This window comes from Felis catus, chromosome A1 (assembly GCF_018350175.1).
Source record: "Felis catus isolate Fca126 chromosome A1, F.catus_Fca126_mat1.0, whole genome shotgun sequence".
Taxonomy (NCBI): domain Eukaryota; kingdom Metazoa; phylum Chordata; class Mammalia; order Carnivora; family Felidae; genus Felis; species Felis catus.
Window position 1 is genome coordinate 237503000 of NC_058368.1, and position 24599 is coordinate 237527598.

Below are 24599 nucleotides of genomic sequence, written 5' to 3' on the forward strand. Positions count from 1 at the left end.
GCGAGCCGCCTCTGGTGGGGCCATGGAGTGCTTCCATGCTTCCAGGCCAAGCTGCCTCTCGGGGCCACATCCATGCACCTCCATCTCCGCCACGGCACGTCCTATCTGGCGGTCTAGTCATGAGCCGGCGGGCATCGCTCAGATGTGACACAGACACATTTCCCCCTCTTCCTGTGTCATGCCCGGTTGTAGTCACTGCCCCGTTTTCCCTCGGGGACTGTGGCTGGATTTAGTCTGAAACAGGGATCTGTCGCCATCGTCCCCATCAGAGGACAGGAACGTGCGAGGTCAGCGCGCTGAAGTCGATTTCCATGCCTCCGTCAACGTCCCCTCCCCCCCAAATTAAAAAGTATGGAAGAAAGTGTTAAAGTGTTCTCAGCTACAGAGAAACCAGGAGAGCAAGCATATCGTCCAAAGCCACGTGTGGCTCTTGACCCCCACGCACCGGGTGTGTGTGTCAGGCCCTGGGCTAGGTCCCCAGGGTCTGTTCCTGCTAAGGAACAGCCCCCTCGCCTGTCGGGATGAGCACTGGCTGTCGTATGCAAGTGACGAATCCCCAGATTCTATTCCAGAAACTAGTACTACTCTATAGTTAACCAACTTGAATTTAAATAAAAAATAATAATAATTTTTTTAAAAGGGCAGCCTTCTAAGGAAGCCATTGTAGCCCTATTGCACAGAGCAGAAGACTGAAGGTCACAGAGAACCAGTAATTTGCCAAGGTCAGTGTAACAGTTACCTGTCGCTGGGACACAAATTGTCCCAAACCTAGTGACTTAAGTCACGTACATTGTGTTATGTCTCATGATTCTGTGAGCTGCCTGCACTCGGATGGGAGCCCCTCCTGTTGGCCACATCCAGCCGGGAGCTCACAGAAGCATCCGAGATGCCCTCTCCCGGCGGGGCCTCTGTCTGTGTGCCTCTGTCTGCCTGGGGGAGGAGGGGGTCTGGCCTGAGCTTCCTTACAACATGGCAGCCGGGGGCCCACGAGGCAAAGCCTCCGTCCCCTGCTGGAGCTGGATGTCGCTGAAAGTTGCTTCCGTTGTACTCTGTTGATGAAAACCTGTCCTGGGGCTTGTGCAGGTGCAAGGGGAGGGGGCTGGCCTCCCCTCCTGGTGTGAGGAGCCTGTGAGGGGCACAGTCTGGGCAGAGCAAACAACAGGGAAGGGGAGGAGGGGGCTGAGTTTTCAAATGATGGCGATATATAACTTTGATAAAAATAAAAACCAACTTAGAAAAAAAGACAGACTAGACGAGCCCCGCAAATCTGTGCAAACATAGTATGAAAGAGTGGAGGCTGTTTCAACTTGTCATTTGTAGGAGAAACAAATTCGAATCTTGGGAAAATTTGCTATCCATTCAGTAAATGTTACCTCACATCATTAAAAAGATAATTCCCAATGAATAAAAAATGTTACTGTGAAAGGCCTATAGTTACAAAAAGAAACACATATTTGGCGTTCTAGGTTCTTTGAAGAAATGTCTTCAATCAACCAAAAGGTCACAACTTATAAACCACTGACAGACGATACTAAGTCCTTGATAAATCAAGGACTTATTTAAGTTAAAAAATTCTTTAAATTGAGTTGAAAGATCAAAACGTTAGGAAAATAATTTCAATTTACATGGATGTAAAAGGCTTAGTATCATAAGTTACAAGATCACTTATTAATAACAGAAAGATCAACAATAAAATTTAAAAAAAAGAAAAGAAACTAAGGGGACAATTCACAGAAGCAGAAAGCTAACTGACCGATAAATATGAGATGTGTTCAGGCTCAAATGTAACAAAAGACCAAGGAGAGTTAACACACGGGTAAAACATTATTTATCTCCAGTCATACTGTCAAAGATAGAAATGATTGAGAACGTCCAGGTCAGACAGGATTTGGTAAACAGGCGGAGGGATGTAAACATAAACTCTTTAGGAGTATTTAAAAAAAATTTTTTTTTATGTTTATTTATTTCTGAGATAGAGACAGAGCATGAGTGGGGGAAGGACAGAGTGAGAGGGAGACACAGAATCCGAAGCAGGCTCCAGGTTCCGAGCTGTCAGCCCAGAGCCTGACACAGGGCTTGAACTCACAGACCGTGAGATCGTGACCTGAGCCGAAGTTGGTTGCTCAACCAACTGAGCCACCCAGGAGCCCCAGGAGTATTTTAAACATTGTTTTGTAATTTCAGTAAAACGTAAGATGTATATGTTTGCTACTTAAAGCATAATTTATATATGATACAAAGATCAGATGGTAAGTGTCAAATTTGGTAGCTTTCATAAATATACACATGCATGCAGTCATGACACCAATCAGCATATCGGGTCAGGTCTCCACCTGCCCCGACCCGTCTTAGTCCTCCACCGCTGACGTCCCAGGCGGCTTCTGGGCTCCTGATTAATCTTAGCCAGTACTGTTCTACAACACCATCGGCATGCCCTTCTAGACTATCTACCCTCTTTTGTATCTATTTTCTTGTTTCAACAAAATGTTTTTGAGATCCACCCATGTTGTGTGTGGTAGTTCAGCCTTTTGATTATGGCATTATTACATTTGGTAAATAGACTACAACTTAACTCTCCATTCATCTTTTGATAAATACTTGGCTTGTTTCCAGTTTGGGGCTGTTATGAATAGTACCACAATAAACATTTGGGTCAGATAGTTTGCAGGACATGTGTATTCTTTTCTCTTGGGTAAATACCTAAGAGTAGAATCTCTTAGACAAGTGGCAAGTGGATGCTGAACTATATATAAAAGTGCCAAGAGTTTTCCAAGTGTGCATGCGATTTCACACCCCACCAGCGGTAGTGAAGAGTCTGGCTTGTTCCTCATCGTTGCTAACACTTGATATTCTCAGGCTTTAGTTTTAGCCTGACTCTAATGGGTTTGTAGTAGTATCTTGTGCTTTAAGTTTGCATTTCTCTTATGACTAATGACGTTGACCATTTCTGAAAGGCTTATTGGCCATTTTACGTCTTCTTTTGGCAAATGTCCATTCAAGACTTTTACCCATTTTTTATTAGGCTCCTTGTCTTCTTATCAAAGTGTATGATGTGTTCATATATATGTATTTTGGTTAAATTATACACCATATACAATATATCTTATATCACAGGATTCATGCTATAAACAATATAATCTATATCACAAATTATACACTGTGGCTTGTCCTTTCATTGTATTGTCCTTGTCACTTACGGATCACTTGAACTCCAACTAATGCCTTTTTCTTTTAAGGATATTCTTGTGTGTGTCCTATCTAAGGAATATTTGAATCACCGAAACTGTGAAGATATGCTCATATGGTTTTTTTTCCAGATGTTTTAGCTTTTGCATTTAGATTTATGATCCATTTCAAAATAATTCAGTGTATGGTCTGAGGTAGAACACATAGTTCATTTTTTTTCATGTGGATATTGAGTTGCTTTTGCACCAAGGTATTTATGTCAAAACTAAGTGACCATCTAAAGGGGTAGTATCCGAAATCCATAATGAACTTATCAAACTCAACACCCCAAAATCAAATAATTCAGTGAAGAAATGGGCAAAAGACATGAATAGACACTTCTCCAAAGAAGACATCCAGATGGCCAACGGACACATGAAAAGATGCTCAACGTCACTCATCATCAGGGAAATGCAAATCAGAACCATGATGAGATAACACCTCACACCTGTCAGAATGGCTAAAAGTAACAACTCAGGAAACAACAGATGTTGGCCAGGATGTGGAGAAAGGGGAACCCTCTTGCACTGTTGGCAGGAATGCAAACTGGTGCAGCCACTGTGGAAAACAGTATGGAGGCTCCTAAAAAATTAAACATAGAACCACCCTATGACCCAGAAATTGCACTACTCGGAATTTATCCAAAAGACACAAAAATGCTATTTCGAGGGGATACACACACCCCAATGTTTATAGCAGCGCCATCAACAATAACCAAATTAAGGAAAGAGCCCAAATGTCCATCGAACTGGTGAATGGATAAACAAGACGTTGTGTGTGTATATATATATATGTATATACATGCAATGGAATATTACTCAGCAATAAAAAAAATGAAATCTTGCCATTTGCAACAACGTGGATGGAGCTAGAGTGTATTATGCTAAGCAAAATAAGTCAGGCAGAGAAAGACAAATATATGCTTTTACTCATATGTGGAATTTAAGAAACACAACAAATGAACATAGGGGAAGAGAAGGAAAAATAAGATAAAAACAGAGAGGCGAAACATAAGAGACTCTTAAACACAGAGAACAAACAGGGCTGCTGGAAGGGAGGTGGTGGGGGGATGGGCTAGATGGGCGATGGGCGTGAAGGAGGACGCCTGTTGGGATGAGCACTGGGTGTCATATGTAAGTAGTGAATCACTGGGTTCTACTCCTGAAGCCAAGACTATACTGTATGTTAACTAACATGGATTTTTAAAAAATAAGTAAATAAAAGACTAAGCAATCATCTATGTACAGATCTATGTTGGGCTCCCTATTCTGTTCTGTGGGTCTATAGGTCTTTCTATTCACCGGTGTCAAGCTGTCTTAATTACCATAACTTTATAGTCAGGCTTAAAGTCAAGTGGCGTAAGCTTTCCAAGTTGGTTCTCCTTCAAAATTGTTCAACTTATCTTGTTCTTTGTAACTGCACATAAACTTTAGAATAAGTCTATCAGTTTCTCTGAAAAAAACAAAACAAAACAAAACAAACCACCGATGTGTTGATTGATGCCGTATGTCTACATACCAATCCGGGGAGAATGGACATTTTCACAGATGGAGTTTGCAATCCAGGAGTGTGACCTACCTCTCGTTTTATTGACACTTCCCTCCCTCACTCTTGCGTAGTGTTCTGGGTAGAGTTTTTGTGTGATACATCTGACTCAATTGATTCGTACTCCTTCAAATTTAAATGCTTCTTTGTTAAAAAATTGTCAAAAATTAAATTTCCTATAACTTATTGCTACATTGTAGCAATATAATTGTTTTTATCAAATGTCTATTCTACTGAAAGCAACCTACAGATTTCGTGTAATCCCTAGCAAAATACCAACATTTTCACAGAACGAGAACAAACAATCCTAACATTTGTATGCAACCACAAAAGATCTTGAATAGCCAAAGCAATTGAAAAAAGAAAGACAAAACTGGACGTGCCATATTTCCAGGTTTCAAGTTACATTAAAAAAGGAGTGGTAACTAAAACAGTATGGTACTGGCATAAAAACAGACAGATGGGTGCCTGGGCGGCTCAGTTGGCTGAGCATCTGACTCTTGATTTCAGCTCAGGTCATGATTTGAGTTTGTGAGTTCAAACCCCAGGTCAGGCTCCACACAGTGCAGAACCTGCTTGGGATTCTCTCTCTTCCTCTCTGTCCCTCCCCTGCTCATGGATGCCCATGTACATCTGGTCTCTCTCTCAATCTCTCTCTCTCAAAATAAATAAATAAACTTTAAAGAAATAGACATATAGATCAATGCAATTGAACAAAAAAAAAAAAAAAACCCAGAAATGAACCCACAATTAAATGGTCAATTAATCTTCGACAAAGCAGGAAAGAATATACAATGGGGAAAATGTCTTTCCAACAAATGGTGTTGAGAGAACTGAACAACAACATGAAAAAGAATGAAATTGGAGCACTTTCTTACATCCTACACAAAAATAAACTCAAAATTGACTACAGGCCTAAATGTGAGACATAAATCCATAAAAATCTCGGAAGAGCACAGGCAGTAGTAATCTGTCTGACATCAGCCATAGCAGCATTTTTCTAGATATGTCTCCTGAGGTAAAGGAAACAAAAGCAACAATAAACTATTGGGACTACATCAAAATAAAAAGCTTCTGCACAGCAAAGGAAACAATCAACAAAACTAGAAGGCAACCAACTGAATAGAAGATACTTGCAAATAAAACATCTGCCAAAGGGTTAGTAACCAAAATATATAAAGAATTGATCAACTCAGCACCCCTAAAACAAATAATCCAATTTAAAAAAGGGCAGAAGACATGAATAGGCATTTCTCCAAAGAAGACATCCAGATGGCCAACAGACACATGAAAAGAGGTTCAGCATCACTCATCATCAGAGAAATATAAATTAAAACCTTGGAGATTTGTCACCTCACACCTGTCAGAATGACCAAAATCAGAAACGCAGTAGGGGGCCTGGCTGGCTCAGTCAGTAGAGCATGAAACTCAGTCTCAGGGTTGTAAGTTTGAGCCCTACATTGGGTGTAGAGATCACTTAAAAATAAAATCTTTAAAGACAAAAAAAAAAAAACAAAAACCAGAAGAAACAACAAGTACGGGTGAGGATGTGGAGAAAAAGGAAACCTCTTGCCCAAATGTCCATCAACTGATGGATGGATAGAGAAGATGTCATATATATAGAAAATGGAATACTGCTCAGCCATAAAAAAGAATGAAATCTTGCCATTTGCAATGACATGGATAGAACTAGACAGTATTATGCTCAGCAAAGTAAGTCAGAGAAAGACAAATATATGATTTCACTTATGTGGAATTTAAGAAACGAAACAAATGAGCAAAGGGGAAAAAAAAGAGGAGACAAACCAAGAAACAAACTCTTAACTACAGAGAACAAATCGATGGTCACCAGCGGGGAGGTGGGTCAGGGGATGGAGAAATGGGTGATGGGGATTAAAGAGTACACTTGTCATGATGAAAATAAAACAAAATAAAATAAAGAGAAATGCAATTGTTTTAATATGGATTTTCTATCCTGTGACCTTGCTACATTCACATACTAATTCTGATAGATACTTTGTTTTTCACAGTCATGCTGCCTAAGAAACCTTCCAAATTTTGCCTTATTTCTTCATTTGCTTGTTGGCTTGTCTGCTTATTATCTTATTACACCGGCTAAGACCCCCAGTGCAATGCTGAGATCCAGTGCAAATCCTTATCGTGCTCCCAACCCTGAAAGGCATTAACTCTTCTCTGGTTAACACTGATGTCCGCTGTGGTGCATGTTGGTGTTCTCCGTCCAATTGAGGGATTTCATTCTGCCCATGGTTTTCTGAGCGTTCTTAATAAAGGAGTCATATATTTGTCCATTTTTTTCTCCATCTACGGACATGATTTATCCCCTTTACTCTCTTGACATAGTGAATTACATCGATTTCTCCAAGTTGAGTCAACTCTCAGTTCCCGGGATGAACCCCATTTGTGCATGGTGCTTTACCCTCTGATAGGCTGCGGGACTTGGGTCCCTTACACGCATGAGGACTCTTGTTTCTATGTTGATGAGACATGTTGGCGCTGTGATGCATGCATATCAAACACACAAATACAGAATCTGAGAAAACACCTGTCATAGCCACCAGAGCGGCTAAGTGGAAGAGACTGAGCATGCCAAGTGTTGGCACGCGTGTGAAGCAGCCAGCGCCCTCCCGCCTTGCTGAGAGACATGAGACCCTACCGCCAGCCTCGTCCCTGACGACACCGCACATCCGTCCACCCTGCGACCCGGTCACCCCACTTCTTACAATCCATCCTGCTCCTGGACCGCTACAAATACGGGACAGCCTTCGTAGAAACCGCAGCACTGTTTCTAAAAGTGAAAGCTTAAACGACACAAATATCTTTACGAGGGGTCTGGTTGATTGACCGCAATGCATTCCAAGATGAATGCTATGCAGGTACTTTTGAAAAAAATGAGGAAAGTCTCTACAAAGTAATTTGTAGTGAGGTCCTTGATTTATTGTTACAAAAAAGTAGCAGGGTGTTGAATAGTGTGTACAATAGGCTACCTCGTCTTAAGAAAGAAAGGGAGAGGATTTACTTATTGTCATGAACGCACGCATACCTTGGCTTACATTTGCAAAAAGAAACGGGGAACACTTCCTAGAAGCTGACGAAGATGGACTGATGGCGGTGGGGGAGACAAATAAAAGGGAAGGAAAGAGGCAAGACTTTGCTGAGTTCACTGTTCATAACACTGAAACCATGGGAATTATTCTGCAAAAAATGGAATCCAGGGGCACCTGGGCGGCTCAGTCGGTTGAGCGTCCAACTTTGCTCAGGTCACGATCTCACAGTTCGTGAGTCCGAGCCCCGCATTGGGCTCTGTGCTGACAGCTCGGAGCCTGGAGGTACTTTGGATTCTGTGTCTCTCTGCCCCTCCCCTGCTCGTGCTCTGTCTCTCTTTCTCAAAAATATAGAAACATTAAATTTTTTAAAATGGAATCCGGTCCAAAAAGGGAAAAACCCTAAAATTACGGTAGATAGAAATACATAAACCTGTATAACCTTGATGAGATAATGTAATACTTTCAAGTAATTTTGGACATAGAGCCTTATGCATCCTAAATATGATGTTTTCCACATACAAAAAAATTTAAGGAAATGTAAAAGACAACTGCACTCAGTGAATTTATTGTTATTAATAATGTCAATGCAATATATTTTGAGATAAATCAAATAAATGAATATACCATGTTGAAGGAAATAAGACTTTCGATATATGGGGAGAGATATAAATAAAAATATTTTGATGCTAAATACAAATTAGAAATATATGTGCACTTATCTGAAATATAATTGATTATGTGCTTTATTTCAAAATCTATATATAAAAGCTGACCATAAATATTTTTCTCAGGGAGTCATGTAAACTCTGGCAAAGTCAGAGACTTCAAAAGAGAACGGATATAGAGACCTGCTCCTCCTCTCGCTCCTTTATCGTATGCACCCGATTCATCACTTGGCACATAGCTTTTGAAAATTACCAAATACACATGAAGTGGCAAAATGTAGATTCTTCCAATTTCATGCTGCAGATTTCACTCCTCGTGAATAGTGACCTGGCGTTTCCTGTGTATCCTTACAAATCCTTCTGCACACAATAATAGCGTTTTGAAAAAAAACAAACAAATGAAGAAAGAATCCACCAAATTTTGTGACTGATTTGTACCCACTGGTACTGTTACAAATCCTCCCCTCCGGGCCTCCCTGAAATTAAGAGAACAATGCAGAAAGGTCCCCTCTTAGAGTTCCACTTCCTGAGTGTCTGTCTGGTGCTCCTGCAACTTCCCCCCAGAGCCTCAGCGCAGGGACACTGATTGGCTCCTGGTTCTGTGTCCCGGGAAGGGGGTGGTCTCACCGGGCCCTGGTCGCCGTGCTCAGAGGGGGCAGCACAAAATATCCCAAGGGTGCCTCCCATTCCCTTGTATGGACACGCCCATTTCCCTCACCTCCCCCAACTCCCCACCCTTGTCCCCACCAAACTGGTGCCCCCTTCTCCGATCTCCTCATTCTAAAACGTTCTATCCATTTTTGATTTAGATTCTATGTGTCGTGCCGTAGGTAGCCTTTGGGATGGGCTCTTGCCCCACAACCTAATTCTCTGGAGATCCATCGGGATTGCCTCGTGGACCCACAGCTCACTGTGTGCACAGCTGAGCAGTAGCTGTACCATTCGGCCTCAGAAGGACATCTGGCTGATTCCAGTTTCTATTACAATTAAGGCTGCTGGGAACATCCGTGTGCAGAGTTGGTGTGAATGCACGTTTCTGTTTCTCTGGGACCAATGCCCAAGAACGCAACTGCCGGACTCCGTGGGAGTTTCAAGTTTAGTTTTGGAAGAAACCGCCCAACTGTTTTCCAGAGTGATTGTATCATTCTGTTATGCCCACCAGCAAGGAGTGGACGTGCCCGCTTCTCCACGTGGTCACCAGCATTTGAGGGTGTCACTCTTCTATTTACCTTTGCCATTCGAGGGGGGTCACGCCTTTCATTGTGGTTTTAATTTGCATTTCCTTGATGACATTGAACATCTGTTCATGTGCCTATTTTCCATCTCTATATCCTTTTTGGTGAAATGTCTTCTTAGATCTTTTGTCCAAATTCCAAATGATGGTCTCCTGTCATTGTTTTCTTTCTTTCTTTGTTTTGCTTTGTTTTAGTGTTCTTTATATATTGTAGATACTAGTCCTTTGTTGGATATGTGTTTTGCAGATAATTCCCTCACTCTGCAGCTCATCTTTGCGTTCTTTTACAAATATCTTTCACAAAAAGAATAATAGTTAAAACTGGAAGTGTCTTTCCCAGAACAAAAATTTTAATTTGGATCAAGTTCAATTAATCAAATTTTCCTTTTCTGGGTATGCCTTTGGTGCCTGGCCTAAGAATTCACTGCCTAGCTCCTAGGTCTTAAAGATTTTCTTCTATGTTTTTCTCAAAGTTCTACAATTCCATTTAAGTCAGTGATCCATTTTTAGTTCATTATTGAGCAAGGTGTGAGAGCAAGGTGTGACATGTTGTACATGTTGTTGTTTTGCTGGGAATGTCCAGTGACTCCAGCGCCATTTGTGGAAAAGACTAACTTTCCTCCATTGAATTGTTTTTCATTGTCATCAAACAGGTCAGGCTCGTGTGGGTCTGTGTCTGTGCTCTCTATTCTGCTCCGATGATCTACATGTCTGTCCCTCCACCAGCAACACATACTCCGGACTCTGGTAGCCATGTAACGTCTTAAAATAAAATCAACTGATTCCCCCTACTTTGTCCTTCATCAAAATTATTTAAGCAGTACTAAAGACCATGCCTTTACGAATAAATTTGGGAAATGATTTGCCTGTATCCACAAAATTCTTGCTGGAATCAAATTAATTTTTTAAATACTATAACTCTTTCCCACCCTGAATATTTTATGTAAAATATCATCACCGTTCAGTTTGCTCATGTTCAAGTTTCCTTTTCCCAAATGTCAACACGCATTCATTCAGTCAACCCAATTAATTGCTGTGAGCACCTGCTATGTGCTGGGAACAGCACAGGTCATTCCGGATGCAAAACAGAAACGTGTGCCCACTTTGCTCAAGGAATGCAAGTTTGGGGGCTGATGGCTAACTCGGGAATTTTCTTTTTAATGTTTATTTATTTTTGAGAGAGAGAGAGACAGAGTGAGAGTGGGGGAGGGGCAGAGAGAGAGAGGGAGACACAGAATCCGAAGCAGGCTCCGGGCTCCGAGCTGTCAACAGGGCTCGAACTCACGAACTGTGAGATCATGACCTGAGCTCAACCAACTGAGCCATCCAGGTGCCCCTAACTCAGGTATTTTTTAAAAACTCCACGTTATATTCAATGTGCATATCTATTAGATCCTAAAGTTTAATACCCAAAATTGATCATGCCGTACATTGGAGAGCCAGGGCTCCTGTCATCTGATCTGCCCCGTGACCTGTGGTCCACGACGCTCAGGTGCAGGGGACTGCCCCAGGGGGAAGCAGTGGTGAAATCTACACAAGTGTCTGCGTCAGTTCTCTGCTCATCTCCCTCGGTTCCTTGCTGTGCCTCTTACAAGTAAAAATGAACAACCAGGAGTGAGCCATTCATCCACCCGTCCATTCATTCATTTATTCAACACTTATTTAGTGTTCATGACTTTCCCAGGCTTGGACTGGGGGGTGGGAGAATGAGGCCAGAGAGCCCGCCTACCCGGACGCCAGCAGCTCCCAAGGAGGACGAGGGGGAAGGACTGACGGGGTGAAGCAACCTGTAGAGGCCCGGCCGGGAGGGAACGTGGCTGCTGGTGGAAAGGCTAGTGGGCCAGGGTGCTGCGAGCAGGGAGCCGGGGAGCTGCCAGCCTACAGCTGCGGGCAGAAACGAATTCCAAAGGGCTTTTGGCCATGTTGGCACAGGGAAGCTTTCGGAAGTGTGGTGGTTCCCAGGCAAGAGTGCCCGCCTCCTGGCCAGGCTCTAAACGGGTTGGGGAGCAGAACGACATATGCAGACCACGATGATCGCTGAGGGGCCAGGCCAAAGGACCCGGCCTCGCGGCCTCTCCCACTGAGCAAGGGCTCTGAGCAGATTTGGACGTGAAGACCCAGATCCCTCTGGCTGCAGCGGAGAGGAGAGTGAGAGCGCCTTGTTTCTAGAAGGAGCTTGAGGCAAGAAAGGCCGGAGGAGTCTCCTCCAGGAGTGAGGCGGTGTTGAAGGGCCACAGCCTGGCAGAGCAGCACCGTCTGTCTCCCAGGCCCGCCTCTCTTCTCCTTTCCTCGCTAGGCTGTGTGCTGCCCCCGCCCCTCTCTCTAACCTCGACTGGAATTTCTTAAAGATGTTCACTGTGACATCAGGGAAGATGCGGGAATGCACTCAGCGTCAAGGCAAGCCTCTCCCCACGGACACTTGCAGTGATCCCTGAACCTTCCCCTTCCCTGGAGGCCTCGGTGCCCACGGTGCCCCCCGCCCAGAGCAGAGCCGGGGGCCAGGCCCACCTCCCACGAGGCGAGGCAGTGACTCTGCAGACCCCAGATGGAAGGCACAGTGATCCTGGGGAGCCTACTGCCCAAGCAGCCCGTCCCCCTGCCGGGCCTCGGATAATGGCACAAAGACATATACACAGCTGACAAAATCCATTTAAAGGTCTGAACGGCAAACCCAAGACCTAGTTGTTTGTTTTGTTTGTTTTAATTTTTTTAATGTTTATTTATTTTTGAGAGAGACAGAGCATGAGCAGAGGAGGGGCAGAGAGAGAGGGAGACACAGAATCCGAAGCAGGCTCCAGGCTCCGAGCCGTCGGCACAGAGCCTGACGCAGGGCTCGAACTCACGGACCGTGAGATCATGACCTGAGCCAAAGTCGGATGCTTGAGGGACTGAGTCACCCAGGCACCTCCTTGTTTTGCTTTTACATAAAACCCCTAAATTATACTTCTTCTGTAGTATAACACTTTTTAAAACGCTAACTCTTATTTTTTATTTTCATTTTCAACACAAAACATTTCCACACAATAGAATTGTACAGAGTAACATAACTGCATGTGACCATCATTCCAAGCGAATAATCATTCACCTTTCGTGGGACATTTACATCAGATACGTTTTTCAGAATTAAAGTATCACCAATAGCGCTGGACCCCCCTCCAAATCCCACCCCCCCTTCACAAGTACTCAGGCGCCCTGCAGGGGAGTGGAGCCTTCCTTCCCACACTGTGACGGCAGCCTCTGGGACAGCCCCCCACCCCTGTCTGTAAATAGCACAGAATATTGTCATTCGTAAAACTCCACCTCTGCATCATCTTGCCCGAATCTTTTTCCTTTCGGAGGATCGTTTTTTCTCACTCAGCTTTGTACCTTCAGGACTTACACACTTTGACCCAAGGGGCACTACCCTCATGCACATTCACCCCTGGGGGCCACTGTGTTCCATGAAATATGCCCCACGTTGCATATCCAGGCCTGTGCTGACTGCGGTCCGGGGGTCCCCAGTTTGCACTTGGCAAACAACGCTGCGGGCGGTGCTTGGCCACCCCTCCCTGCCTCCACTGGCCTGCTCTCTGTGGTGGACCAGGAAGCAGTGGGTTGCAGACCAGAGAAGTGGGTGTCTGCTGACCTCCCACGTGCTGCCGAACAGCTCCCTAGTTTCCTCTCAGCAATTTCAGCTAGCACTGCAGTGAGAGACATTCCCTGTGCCTGCACCCTCGGACCTAGTCTGGTGGCCTCCAGTGGACAGAAAGTCGCATCTGGGGCACTCTCTGATTTCCCATCACTAGGGAGTTGGGGCATCCTTGAGCCTTTTCAGACCTGCTCTCCGCACAGTCTGTTCTATCTCGGGTCCATTTTCCCACCAAATGGCTCGTCTTCACTCTCGGACTCTGAGGATTCTTTCTGATTCTGCACAGCAAGGCTTGTCCTATCTGCAAACGCTCCCAGTGTCCTCCCCCTGGCGGGGGTGGGCCATTTCCATGCTGCCCAACTGAAGTTTTTATGATGACTGTTTTGGTGCAATTTGTCAAATGGCTTCCGCATGCTCCCCAGTTTTTCAAAAGAAAAACAAAACAAATCAAAAACAAAAAGGAAACAAAACCCTCCTGCCCTCCCTACCTAAGCAATCCCAGGTGTGCCACAGCCTCCGGGAGAGCTTGGTGGGGGCCGGGCTGGCCTGTGCGCCTGCCCTGTGCCCCCGAGTCGGCGGTCTGGGCGAGCTGTTTTGGGGTACACACGACCGACGAGGAGTTAGCCCGAGGCGATGCAACACGGCCCCAGACAGGCGCTAAAGCAGCCATCAGACGGCTGAAGAGATGCCTCCTTCGCCAGCGTATTCCTGCGAGCGGGGGTCCTACCTGCTCCTGCGCCCGCGGGCTCCGCTGGGTCCGCGCCGCCGGCCCCCGGAGGTGCGCCCCCCGCTCGAGCGGCCAGGCCGGGGTGGGGGGGGGAGCGGGGGGCGCTGCCGCGGGGCGGGGAGGGGGCAGCTGAGTTGTCCCGAACACTGTTTGCCTTGCAGAAACACTTAAAAAAAAAAAAAAAAAAAGCCGAAACGCGAACCAGGAGCACAACGAAGCCAGGCCCCGGCCCGACCTCCGCTCTGTCCGCGCAGGAGCGGGGAGACCCTCCCGGAGGCGCGCGGGCGCGTGTCCGCGTGCGCGCGCAGGGGAGAGGCCAGGGGGGCGGGGGGGGGGGGCTCGCCCACCTGCCTCCCGCGCGGATCGCTGACCCACGCGGGACGCTCCCGAAGCGGGTCTCCGGGAACGGAATTCGGGCCCGGGGGCTGCGCGCCGGAGGCGGGGGAAGCGGCGGCAGAGGAGCTGGGAGGACGCGGACCGGGGGGAGGCGGGGGGCGGGCAGGGACCGAGGCCAGAGGCCGCCGGACGCGCGGAAGTGGGGACGCGTCGGAGGCGGGCGCCGCGGGGGGCACGCACACTTGGCTGCTACGCTCGAGTCAGCGACCGGGAACCAAACACCGGTGCCTGGGGAGCCAGAGAGGTGCCCTCGGTGCTGGGGTCCCGACGCCACGGGCTGCCCCCGGCCTCTGGGGGCTGCGCCCTCGGGTCTCCTCCCGCGCGGCCGCAGGCGGCTCCAGGCCAGGGGCGAGGGGACCCCCCACCCCCCCACTCCCGCCTGCCAGGGTTCTCCCGCGCGCTCGCTCTGCGGGGACAGGTCTCACCGGAACCGTGTTTGAGAACCTCCGAAGAGCGCCGCATCTGCAGCCCCGTCGGACGAGCCCGGAGGTACCCGCGCCGGAGAGAGATTGGCGTCTCGTTGGGACTTGCTCTTCGCGCAGTTCAAGGCGGCCAGCGCTGCTTTGCGAGAAACAGAGGGAGACGGAAACAAAGGAAGTTGCAGATCCGAACTTCGTGACCCCCGACTCCTTCTGGCTGCGTTTGCTGCAGGGCCCCAGGAAGTCGTGGGCCAGCAGCGACCCGGGATTCAGAACACGCTGGGCAGGTGCCCTGACGCGCCCACGCCCATGTGGCGAAAGTCACAGCCCTGGGGGGAAATGTGTACGTTCACCTTAATCGACACCCCCCCCCCATTACACGTTCCATTTTGTAAGTGTTGCCACCAACCCCACAAACTGCGCCTATTACCCGGCAGTGAGACAGAGTGAAACAAGTCCGTGCGCGGCTTGGGTTCATCGAAACGCCCGGCCTAGTTTTCCTTCTTCCCCAAGTTAAAGCGACGCGGGCAGACGTAGGCCCGGCCGGGGCGAGAGCGCCCACCGCCGTTCAGTGGCCGGGGACTGCGCCGGGGCCACCGCTGCAGGGACCAGGCCGCAGCCGCGGGCCACAGCGCCCCCTCGCCGCCCGCGCGCACGACTCCCGGGCCCGCGCCGCTCCCCGGCCTCCTCGCGCCCCGCCCGAGAGCCCAGGGCCGACCGAAGCTGCAAGGCGGCCCGGCCGGCGCCGCCAGCTCCTTCCGAGAGACCCTCGGGCGCAAGCCCGGCTCCAGGCCTTTCTCCGCGCTCGGCCTCGCAGGACGCCCCGGCTCCTTGAAACGTGCGTGTCCACGCCGACTCGCTCTAAAGGCACCGGCGGCTGTGGGGACAAGACACAGAAATGCGACGGTGTTAACTTCTTTTCATCCGCGGGCGGCGGGGAGGAGAGGGAAACCGAGCCCGAAACCGCGCGCCGCCTACGTGACGGTTACGAGCCATCGCGCTGTCACCGCAGCTGGCCGGGGCTGCCGCGCGGGCCTCGCCTCCGTCCGCCGCTCCGGCTCGGACGCCAACGAAAACAGCCGCGGCCAGGCGCCCGGACACCCCTCGCCCGCCACCAAAGCGCCCGGGTCCCCGCCCTGCTGCACGGGCGGCCGTGGGGCCCGGGGCCGGCGGCTCGCTCCCCGCGCGGCCTGCGCTCTCCGCGGTCACCGGGGACGGAGTTCGCCACCCTCGCGGGTGGCCGCGTGCCGAGCCACCGCGTCGGGCCTCCTCGCTTGCAGCCTGTTTTTCCCACTGACTTGTTTTAAAAGAAGAGCCAGCCAACTTTAATCCAAGACAAGGAAAGTGACTTAAAAAAAAAAAAATCCGGGAGCTTTAACGTGAAACGAAGTTTATATATTCCAGGAACAATGCGGAGCGTAAGTTTTAATGTCTCTGCGTAGGCATGTTAATTTGCTACAGTCACTACCAATAAAAGCGGCAAGCACTGCGATTCGACTGTTTAATAGTGCAAGGTAGACGGTTTTTATTAGTAGCAGGCAGCAGTATGGAGAATTTGGATTTCAGTGGAGGGGTGTAATTGCTGGGGGAAATACGCGGGAGGAAGAGGCTGTCTTCAGAATCAGCAGCTCGCGCGCAAGAGACGAAGAGGAGACAGCCGTGGTGGAGACGCGCCCTGGGCAGCGGGAGCCCCTCCAAAGCCACGTGGCCTTGTCTGCTTATATACTTAATTGATGTCAAAATCGAGTGTATCCGGAGCATACGCTCCTGCTCCAAACTGGGGATGTTTTTGTAATAATTCGCTGTTTTCTTTTCTGCCCCTGGCAGAGATCAGGCCCAAGGGGGGTGGAGGGAGAGGGAGGGAGGGCGAGGGGACGAGCCCCAAATGCTAATGAAACACAGCAGGAACTGGCCTTTGGAAATGGAAACATTGCAGGCCAATCATCCTTGGTGATAAACATTAGACCTGATTTTTTTTCACTTAAACTATCTAATTGGAAGCGAACCCCCGAAGCCTGCAATCTGATCCGTTGGCTGTTACATTTGTCATCCCACCTGGGTGACTCTCTGTCGAGGCCTCTACCTCCCAGAATCCCCTCTCCGGAAGACCAAAAACATCCCAGACCCCGACGCTGGTATGCTCCGAGGACTGCTGGAGCACCGCCCCCCCCCCCTCCATTTTCTCTTTCCTTTTCGACACTTCAATAATTGGTGTAAAGTCTGCCCTACACTGAGTTAGGACGGCCCACGTGGGGCGGCAGCGTGGTGGGAACCGGGGGGCTGGGTCCTCCAAGTGGCCCAGTGTGTGGGAAGCGGCCGATGTGGAGGTTGAAGCCAGGAGGCTGGATTTTAGGAAGGGGGGGAGCACTGAGGAGGCAGGAGCCAGAAGACCGGTGGTGGCTGGAGGCAACGGGCACCTACTAGGAGCCAGAAGCCTGCAGGCCACGGAGGGTGGGTTCTTCTCAAGCCCGACACCTGGGTTTGGGACGGGCTCCCCTGGACCTAGGGAAAGACAAACGCAGCTTAACTATGTCTTCAAAGTTCTGCTGGCCAACAGGACTGGGCTGCAGCCTAGCCCGGGGTCTGCCCCCGCAGGACCTTAACAGAACTCGGCAACCCGGCTGCCAGGGTAGAGTGCAGGGAAGTGCGAGAGGGCTGCAGGCCGAGCCCTCACCTGCAGGGATTCGACCTTACAGGAAACCTTTCTGAGGTGGCCTCTGGGGAAGAGGCACCTGTTGGGTGGGCCGCCCGCCCAGGACCGCGCACACGGATACCCGGTGGACCTCCTGAGCACCCCCCCCACCCCGTGGGGGACCAGTACCCCCTCCCCCAGCACCCTCCTGCCCCTGGTGGGGGAGGGGTGGAAGAGGGGCAATGGAGTGAAGGGTTTTCTGGGGCTGGGGTCCCAGGGCCCGCCGCTAAGCATCTCCCCTCCGGGCCCCCAGAGGCACGTCCCGAGCCGCCAGTTACCTGGCCTACCTCTGCCGCTGCCTGCGCTCCTGCCAGCGGCCTGGCTCCTTCTCCTTCCTCCCCAAGTGACAGCAAGGCTTCGCGTCGTGCTAGAGGCGGTCTGTCCGGTGACAGTCATTCTTTAGAATGCTTTACGACACGTCCGACGGAGGAGTCAACTTATTAAAATAAAATCAAATAAAACTCTCGGGGGAGGGGTGGCATCTTCGCGGGTGGGACACGGGCGGCGTGTGTCTAAACCTTCCCCAAAGCCGAAAGTCCTCACGCCCAGAGCCCCGGGTCTCCGCTACGGACTTCGGGGCAGCAAGCTCACCTCTGGGCCCTCCGGGCAGTCCGCGAGGAAGGCGCCCGGGATCCGGGTCCCGCAGGGACACGCGGGACGGCGCGGGGCAGGCGACCGGACCCGAGGCCACGCGGGGCACCTTCCACGGCGAGGCAGAGGGGACCCGGGAAGGTGGAGGTGAGAGCCGCGCACGCCACCCCCAGGAGGACCCGGGCCGCCGGCGCTGCCACCCCGCCCTCCCTTCGGCCCGCGGCTCCAGGCCGGAGCCTGGGGACACGCGCGCGGTCACCTGGGCCGGCCTCTTCGTAGCGCAGAGCGGGGCGCGGGCCGTGCGTCCCCCAAGTGGACCAGACCGGCCGGCGTGCGGACGGCCTCCGCTCAGTCCCCGCGGGCCGAACGGGGAGGGGGGGGAGGCAGTGGCTGCGGGGGGTGGGGGGGGCACGAGGAAGGTGACGGGGGCGGCGGCGGGGAGCAGGCCGGCGGAGGAGGGGGGGCGGCGGGAGTACGATCGAGTGGGAGGGGGCGCGCGCCGGGGCTCGGGGCTCGGCCGGGCCGGGCTGCGGGGCCGCGGGCCGCGGGCTGGGGCTGCGCGGGAGGCGACTGCGCCACAAAAGCCTGCGCGTCCCTCCCTCCTTCTCCCCCGCCCTCCCGCCTCCTCCTCCTCCTCCTCCTCCTCCTCCTTCTCCTCCGCCCTCCCCTCCCCGCCCCTCCCCCGGCCGCGGCCCGGCAGCGGGAGCGGGCGGAGCGGGCGGAGCAGGGGAGGGGGCGGGCGCCCGAATATGCAGATGAGCGCGTGACGGACAGCTCCGCGTTCCAATGTCCCTCGGAAACTCGAGCGCTCCTTCCTCAACTCCTCACTCCCGAGTCCAGACTCCCCCAAACCCCGACCGCCGGCCTGGCGCGCGGCTGCGCCCACCGGCTCCGCGCCGCTGCCGCCGCCGCCCCGCCGCTCCCCCGGCCCGCGGGCCTCGCAGGCTAGTGCGCGGGCCGGCCCGCCTCGGCCCGCGGCCCCCGCGCCCGCCGCCGCGCCGCGCCCCGGCCGGGCGTGGATGGAGGGCGCCGCGCGCCCTGCCCGCTGCTCGGCGTGACGCGGGCCCGGCGCCCCGCGCCCACCATGTCCTATCCGCAGGGCTACCTGTACCAGGCGCCCGGCTCGCTGGCGCTCTACTCGTGCCCGGCGTACGGCGCGTCGGCGCTGGCGGCGCCGCGCAGCGAGGAGCTGGCCCGCTCGGCGTCGGGCTCGGCGTTCAGCCCTTACCCGGGCTCCGCGGCCTTCACGGCGCAGGCGGCCTCCGGCTTCGGCAGCCCGCTGCAGTACTCGGCCGACGCCGCCGCCGCCGCCGCCGGCTTCCCGTCCTACATGGTAACCGCGCGCGGGCGAGTGCCGGGGGGTGGGGGTGGGGGGCGCGATCGGGACGCGAGGGCGCGGGGAGGGTGCCGTGGGCGGTGGCTCCGGGGTCTCGGACCCGGGCCGTTCGCGCCGCTGGTGGGCCCGGCCGGCCCGGCGACGTTACTCAGGCCGGGGGTCCGTGCAGCTTCTCCCCTGGCTCCCGGGGTGACGTTCCCAAAGAGCCCGAAAAGTGCGACCCCGCTGCTGGGGTCGGGAATCCGTCCCGGGTGGTCCTCGGTTCGCGCGCCAAAGCCTGGCGAGGGGTCCGGAGCGGGCCGGGGGCGCGCTCCCGTTGGCTCGGGGAGCGGGTCTCGGCTCCGCTGGGGCCTCCGCGGCGACCGCGGAGCGCTTGGGGGTTACTTGTGGGGCTTGGGGTCACCGGGTTGGGGGAGCGGGAGGAGCAGCGGGCGGCGGCTCCGGGACCCCTCCTGGTGCGCCACGATCTCGGCCTTTATCTGTCCCACAGGCCGAGCTTTCGAAAAGCGGTGTGGGCGGGCGTGTGGCAGCCCCGGTCGCCGCGCCCGTCCCCTGCGTGCCGCGGCCAGCTACTGCTCCCCCGACCGGGGGTCGGCCCGCGCGCCTCTGGTTCCGCAGCTGGGCCCGGCCCGGGTGCTGCTGACGCCCGTTTCGGGCGAGCGAGGCCGTTACGGGGGGAGCCGGGGGGGGGGGGGTGTCGCCGCAGCCCGCCCTCGGTGGGATTCCAGGGCAGCGGCCCTGTCGCCGGGGCCTTGGCGGAGGCTGCAAATGTCTCGAATTTAAACGTTAAAGGCTGAATTAAAATGCTAATTACCGCGTATTTGAAGAATTCGAAACGGTGACTGGCTTCTGAGTTGCAAATTGGATTTGCCGAGCTTTAGAGCGGTGAATAGCCGAGCGGGGGCTCTGGGGTGGTTTTTTAACCATATAAGGGCGGGGAAGGGGGAGAAGGGGGAGCCAGCCAGAGAAATTTAGATATCAAGAAAGTACCTGCGGGCCTGTGTCTGTGCACGTCCGCGTGCATCCGTGCCCGCAGCTCAGGGACAACGGGGAGAAGTTGTGCCGTTTTAGCAAAGTGAAATAGTTCAAAAATTCGAGGTTAGAACTGCAGCGTTTTCGTGGTCAACAGCCTGTCTTGCGTTATGCGCTGCGGGCTTTTTTTTTTTTTTTTTTCCCCTCCTGCTCTTTTGCTGCCGGGAAATGAGGCTCCAGCGCGGTCCTGACCCTGGGAACGGCAGCGTCGGGAGGGCGGATGCGGGCCAGGTCCCGGCGCACCCCATTCACCAGGCTCTTGTTGGTTCCAGGGCGCGCCCTACGACGCGCACACGACCGGGGTGGCGGGCGCCATCAGCTACCACCCGTACGGCAGCGCGGCCTACCCTTACCAGCTCAACGACCCCGCGTACCGCAAGAACGCCACGCGGGACGCCACGGCCACGCTCAAGGCCTGGCTGAACGAGCACCGCAAGAACCCGTACCCCACCAAGGGCGAGAAGATCATGCTGGCCATCATCACCAAGATGACCCTCACGCAGGTGTCCACCTGGTTCGCCAACGCGCGCCGGCGCCTCAAGAAGGAGAACAAGATGACGTGGGCCCCGAGGAACAAAAGCGAGGACGAGGACGAGGAGGAGGGCGACGCGGCGAGGAGCAAGGGGGAGAGTCCAGACAAGGCGCAGGAGGGCACCGAGACCTCGGCCGAGGACGAAGGTGAGCGGGGCCGCGGCTGGCGCGAGGCCGCGGGGAGCTTTCTCCCCAGGCGGGCGCAGAGCCGAGGTCCGAGGAGACGCCGCGCGCCGCCACCCAGGATCGCGTGGGGCCGGTCGAGTCCTCGCGCGCTTCCCGGGGGAGGCCCTGCTGCCCCCCGCCCCGGGGGTCGTGGCCGGGGTGGGGGATCACGTGGGGGGCGCGGGGAGGGGGGGTGGGGGTGCTGTCCCCGCGCAACACAGCCATGCCCGCGCCCCTGCAGGGATCAGCCTGCACGTCGACTCGCTCACGGATCACTCGTGCTCGGCCGAGTCGGACGGGGAGAAGCTGTCTTGTCGGGCGGGGGACCCCCTGTGCGAGTCGGGCTCGGAGTGCAAAGATAAGTATGACGATCTGGAGGACGACGAGGACGACGAGGACGACGGCGAGCGGGACCTGGCGCCGCCCAAGCCCGTGACCTCGTCGCCGCTCACCGGCGTGGAGGCGCCGCTGCTGAGCCCCCCGCCCGAGGCCGCGCCCCGCGGTGGCGGCGGCGGCGGCGGCGGCGGCGGCAAGATGCCCCTGGGCAGCCGGACGTCGCCGGGCGCGCCGCAGCCCGCCAGCAAGCCCAAGCTGTGGTCTCTGGCCGAGATCGCCACGTCGGACCTCAAGCAGCCGAGCCTGGGCCCGGGCTGCGCGCCGCCGGGGCTGCCCGCGGCCGCCGCGCCCGCCTCGACCGGGGCGCCTCCGGGCGGCTCCCCGTACCCCGCCTCGCCGCTGCTCGGCCGCCACCTCTACTACACGTCGCCCTTCTACGGCAACTACACAAACTACGGGAACTTGAACGCGGCGCTGCAGGGCCAGGGGCTCCTGCGGTACAACTCGGCGGCCGCCGCCCCCGGAGAGGCGCTGCACTCGGCGCCCAAGGCGGCCAGCGACGCGGGCAAGGCGGGCGCGCACCCGCTGGAGCCCCACTACCGGCCCCCGGGCGGCGGCTACGAGCCCAAGAAAGGTAGGCTGCCTGTGGCGCGCGGGTCCCCGGGGAGCCAGCACCCCCCAGAAAGCCGGGCGAGGGGCCGGGGCGACCCTGGGGCGCGGCAGGGGGAGCCTTTGTTGTTGAAGGGAGGGCAGGGAGTAGGCGGAAAGCCGGGCTCCACCAGCAGTCGCAGGGAGTAGGGGGGGCGTGTACCACGGGGTTGGGGGGGGGGGGTGGAGGGAAGGGCCGAGCGCCCCTGGCCTTGCAGGAAGGCTTGCCCCTAATTGTCTCGGTTTTACTTAGCTTACCGTTGTTATTACTGTTAGTATTATTATCCTGATTGATTCGTTTCGGCAAAAGACCGATTGTCACCAAATGCAAATTGCAGTTTGCCTTCCCGTTGGTTGGGCTTAAGCTGCAGAGTGTTCTGGGTTCCCGGAGCCTCAACTGACTCTTCGCTCCCGCCTTTGCCTGCAAGGAAACAAACCGTCCTAGCAACTCTGAGAGCCGCCCTTTCTCCCAAATAGACAGCGAGAATCTCGGCCCCTTCCGCTGGCCTCTCCCGGGTGCCTCCGTTGCTCATAATTCAGGCTGGAGTTGTTAAGACCTGTGGAAGGAACTCAAGGGGGCAGGAAGAGAAAACGGGAAGAGGAAACATGCCCCCAGTCTGTCTCCAACAGTGGGGGGAGGGGGGAGACAGTTCCCCCAAAGTGTTTTGTGCGTTCGGGGAGCGAGTGTGCATGGGTGTGCGGGCTGGTGGGTGTGCAGCTGTCTGCGAGACAGATGGCTCTGGGGTCAGGTTCTGACTAACTGCCCCCTCCCCTGACAGATGCCAGTGAGGGCTGCACCGTGGTCGGTGGGGGCGTCCAGCCCTACCTATAGAAGCCCCAGCTCAGCAATGCAAGTAAGTGGGGACCCTGGTGTCACCTCCCACGCCCCCCCCCCCCCAGCCTCCCTCCACCAAGTGAGCTGTAAACTTGCTTAATGTATGTTTGCTGCCTCCGGTCCTGGAGTCTGAGGACAGAGCACTGCAGCGTTCTTCGGTCTTTTTGTTTTGTTTTGTTTTGTTTTGTTTTTCCTTTAAGTGGGAGCCTAGCTGGTCTCTCTAGAGTCCCCCCTTTTCCACTCCAGTTCTGCTTTGAAGAATCACTCCTTTCACTGGAATATGTATGTGGCACCAGTGCTGTTGTCTTCTCTTTGAAAAATAGATTACTAAACTTTGGGTATCTGTATGCAGTTGGGGACCGTTTTTACTGCACTGCACACATAAGTAGACACTGGCGCTGATGAGCTGGTGGTGCAGAGCGTGGGGCATCAGAGCCTTTAGAGGTGGTGTTTGCAGAGTAAGCCCGAAGAGAAGTGAGCCGCACTGGCCGTTTATCGGGCCTGGTCCCCGTGTCCAGACGGACTAGATAGGACCCTGCAGTTCGCCTGGCTCACAGCAGCATCTCGGAAAAATACCTACTTTACAACTAGGCAAAATTACTAATCACAGATCTCCAAGATGTTGGGAGAGAGGCGGAATCATTTCAGGTCGACTCATTTTTGTAATGTGATAACGTTGATGTGGAACTGAAGGATTTGGGATGATTTGGTTTTTTCCTTGGTCCACAGGTAGGTGTCACAATTGCTTTGGAAAAAAAAAAAAAAAAGTCAGCAGGCCATTCTCTCTCCCCAAGTTCATAAATATACAGATAGAAAAAAACCATCTCTAAATCCGGACCGCATCTTGCCCCACTGTAAACGAGGAGCCACAGACTGACAGAACAGACCTTTGTTGGACATAACGTGAATTTGTTGGCATAGTATAGCTTCCCCCGATGTACGTGTGACTTTTGAAAACAATCTTTTTTCTCAGGATATCTTGAATTGATCACTTCATTGCCACGGTATATATTCTATAGGTGTGATAGGATTTACTGTAAAATTTATTTGTAAAAGATGTACACAGTAGAAATAAAACGTGATTGAAGAACTTGAGTACTTAAGAAGTGGAAACAAATTTGATATTTATTTTTATAATGATATAAAGCTTCTAGTAATTTATGCAAGTTGTATTGCAATGGAATCTAAACTTTTTGTAAATAAATTCTGCCTGGTTTTTATTTGAACATTGCTGGTTATACAATCTTTGTTGGTTGTTTAACAAGAATTCTCTACTAATTTATATCTTAAATTGTAAATAAAAACAGACTAGTCTACAACACTATGGTGTTTGGGGCTCATTTTTCCTAGGAGAGTGATTTGGGTAGGGAGCCCCAGTTCGTAGCAGCCCCTCCTGCCCCCCCCCCAGGTGATATGACCTCAGTCATTTTAATGAAAATGTGTAAAATACTCTCTCCCTTCTCCCGCTCAAAAAAAAAAAAAAAAAAAAAAGGAGGGGGTGGAGGAGAAAGGCAGATGAAAAAGAAATA

General features: G+C 53.0%; 2 protein-coding genes across 7 annotated transcripts; one reads left to right on the forward strand and one right to left on the reverse strand.

The window, feature by feature from the left end:
• Positions 1-14204: 14204 nt before the first annotated feature.
• Positions 14205-18440, reverse strand: LOC111558276 (translation initiation factor IF-2). 6 transcript variants are annotated; one of them, XR_006586558.1, is made up of 5 exons: positions 17875-18440; positions 17326-17406; positions 15335-15781; positions 14911-15043; positions 14205-14713 (listed from the first exon to the last, which is right to left on the reverse strand). XR_006586558.1 is itself a non-coding variant. In XM_045039161.1 (4 exons), the coding sequence occupies exons 1-3, from the start codon at positions 17990-17992 to the stop codon at positions 15396-15398; spliced, it is 576 nt and encodes a 191-aa protein (XP_044895096.1). In that variant the 5' UTR covers positions 17993-18440; the 3' UTR covers positions 14205-14713; positions 14911-15395. The 6 variants fall into 6 exon arrangements, 3 of the variants coding, with proteins under 3 accessions (XP_044895096.1, XP_044895091.1, XP_044895093.1); XM_045039161.1 differs by having other exon boundaries at positions 14911-15781; positions 17884-18440; XM_045039156.1 differs by having other exon boundaries at positions 14911-15781.
• Positions 18441-19177: 737 nt separating this feature from the next.
• Positions 19178-24391, forward strand: IRX2 (iroquois homeobox 2). Its single transcript, XM_023239766.2, has 5 exons — positions 19178-19520; positions 20828-21233; positions 21493-22221; positions 23015-23089; positions 23800-24391. The coding sequence occupies exons 1-4, from the start codon at positions 19272-19274 to the stop codon at positions 23065-23067; spliced, it is 1437 nt and encodes a 478-aa protein (XP_023095534.1). The 5' UTR covers positions 19178-19271; the 3' UTR covers positions 23068-23089; positions 23800-24391.
• Positions 24392-24599: the final 208 nt, after the last annotated feature.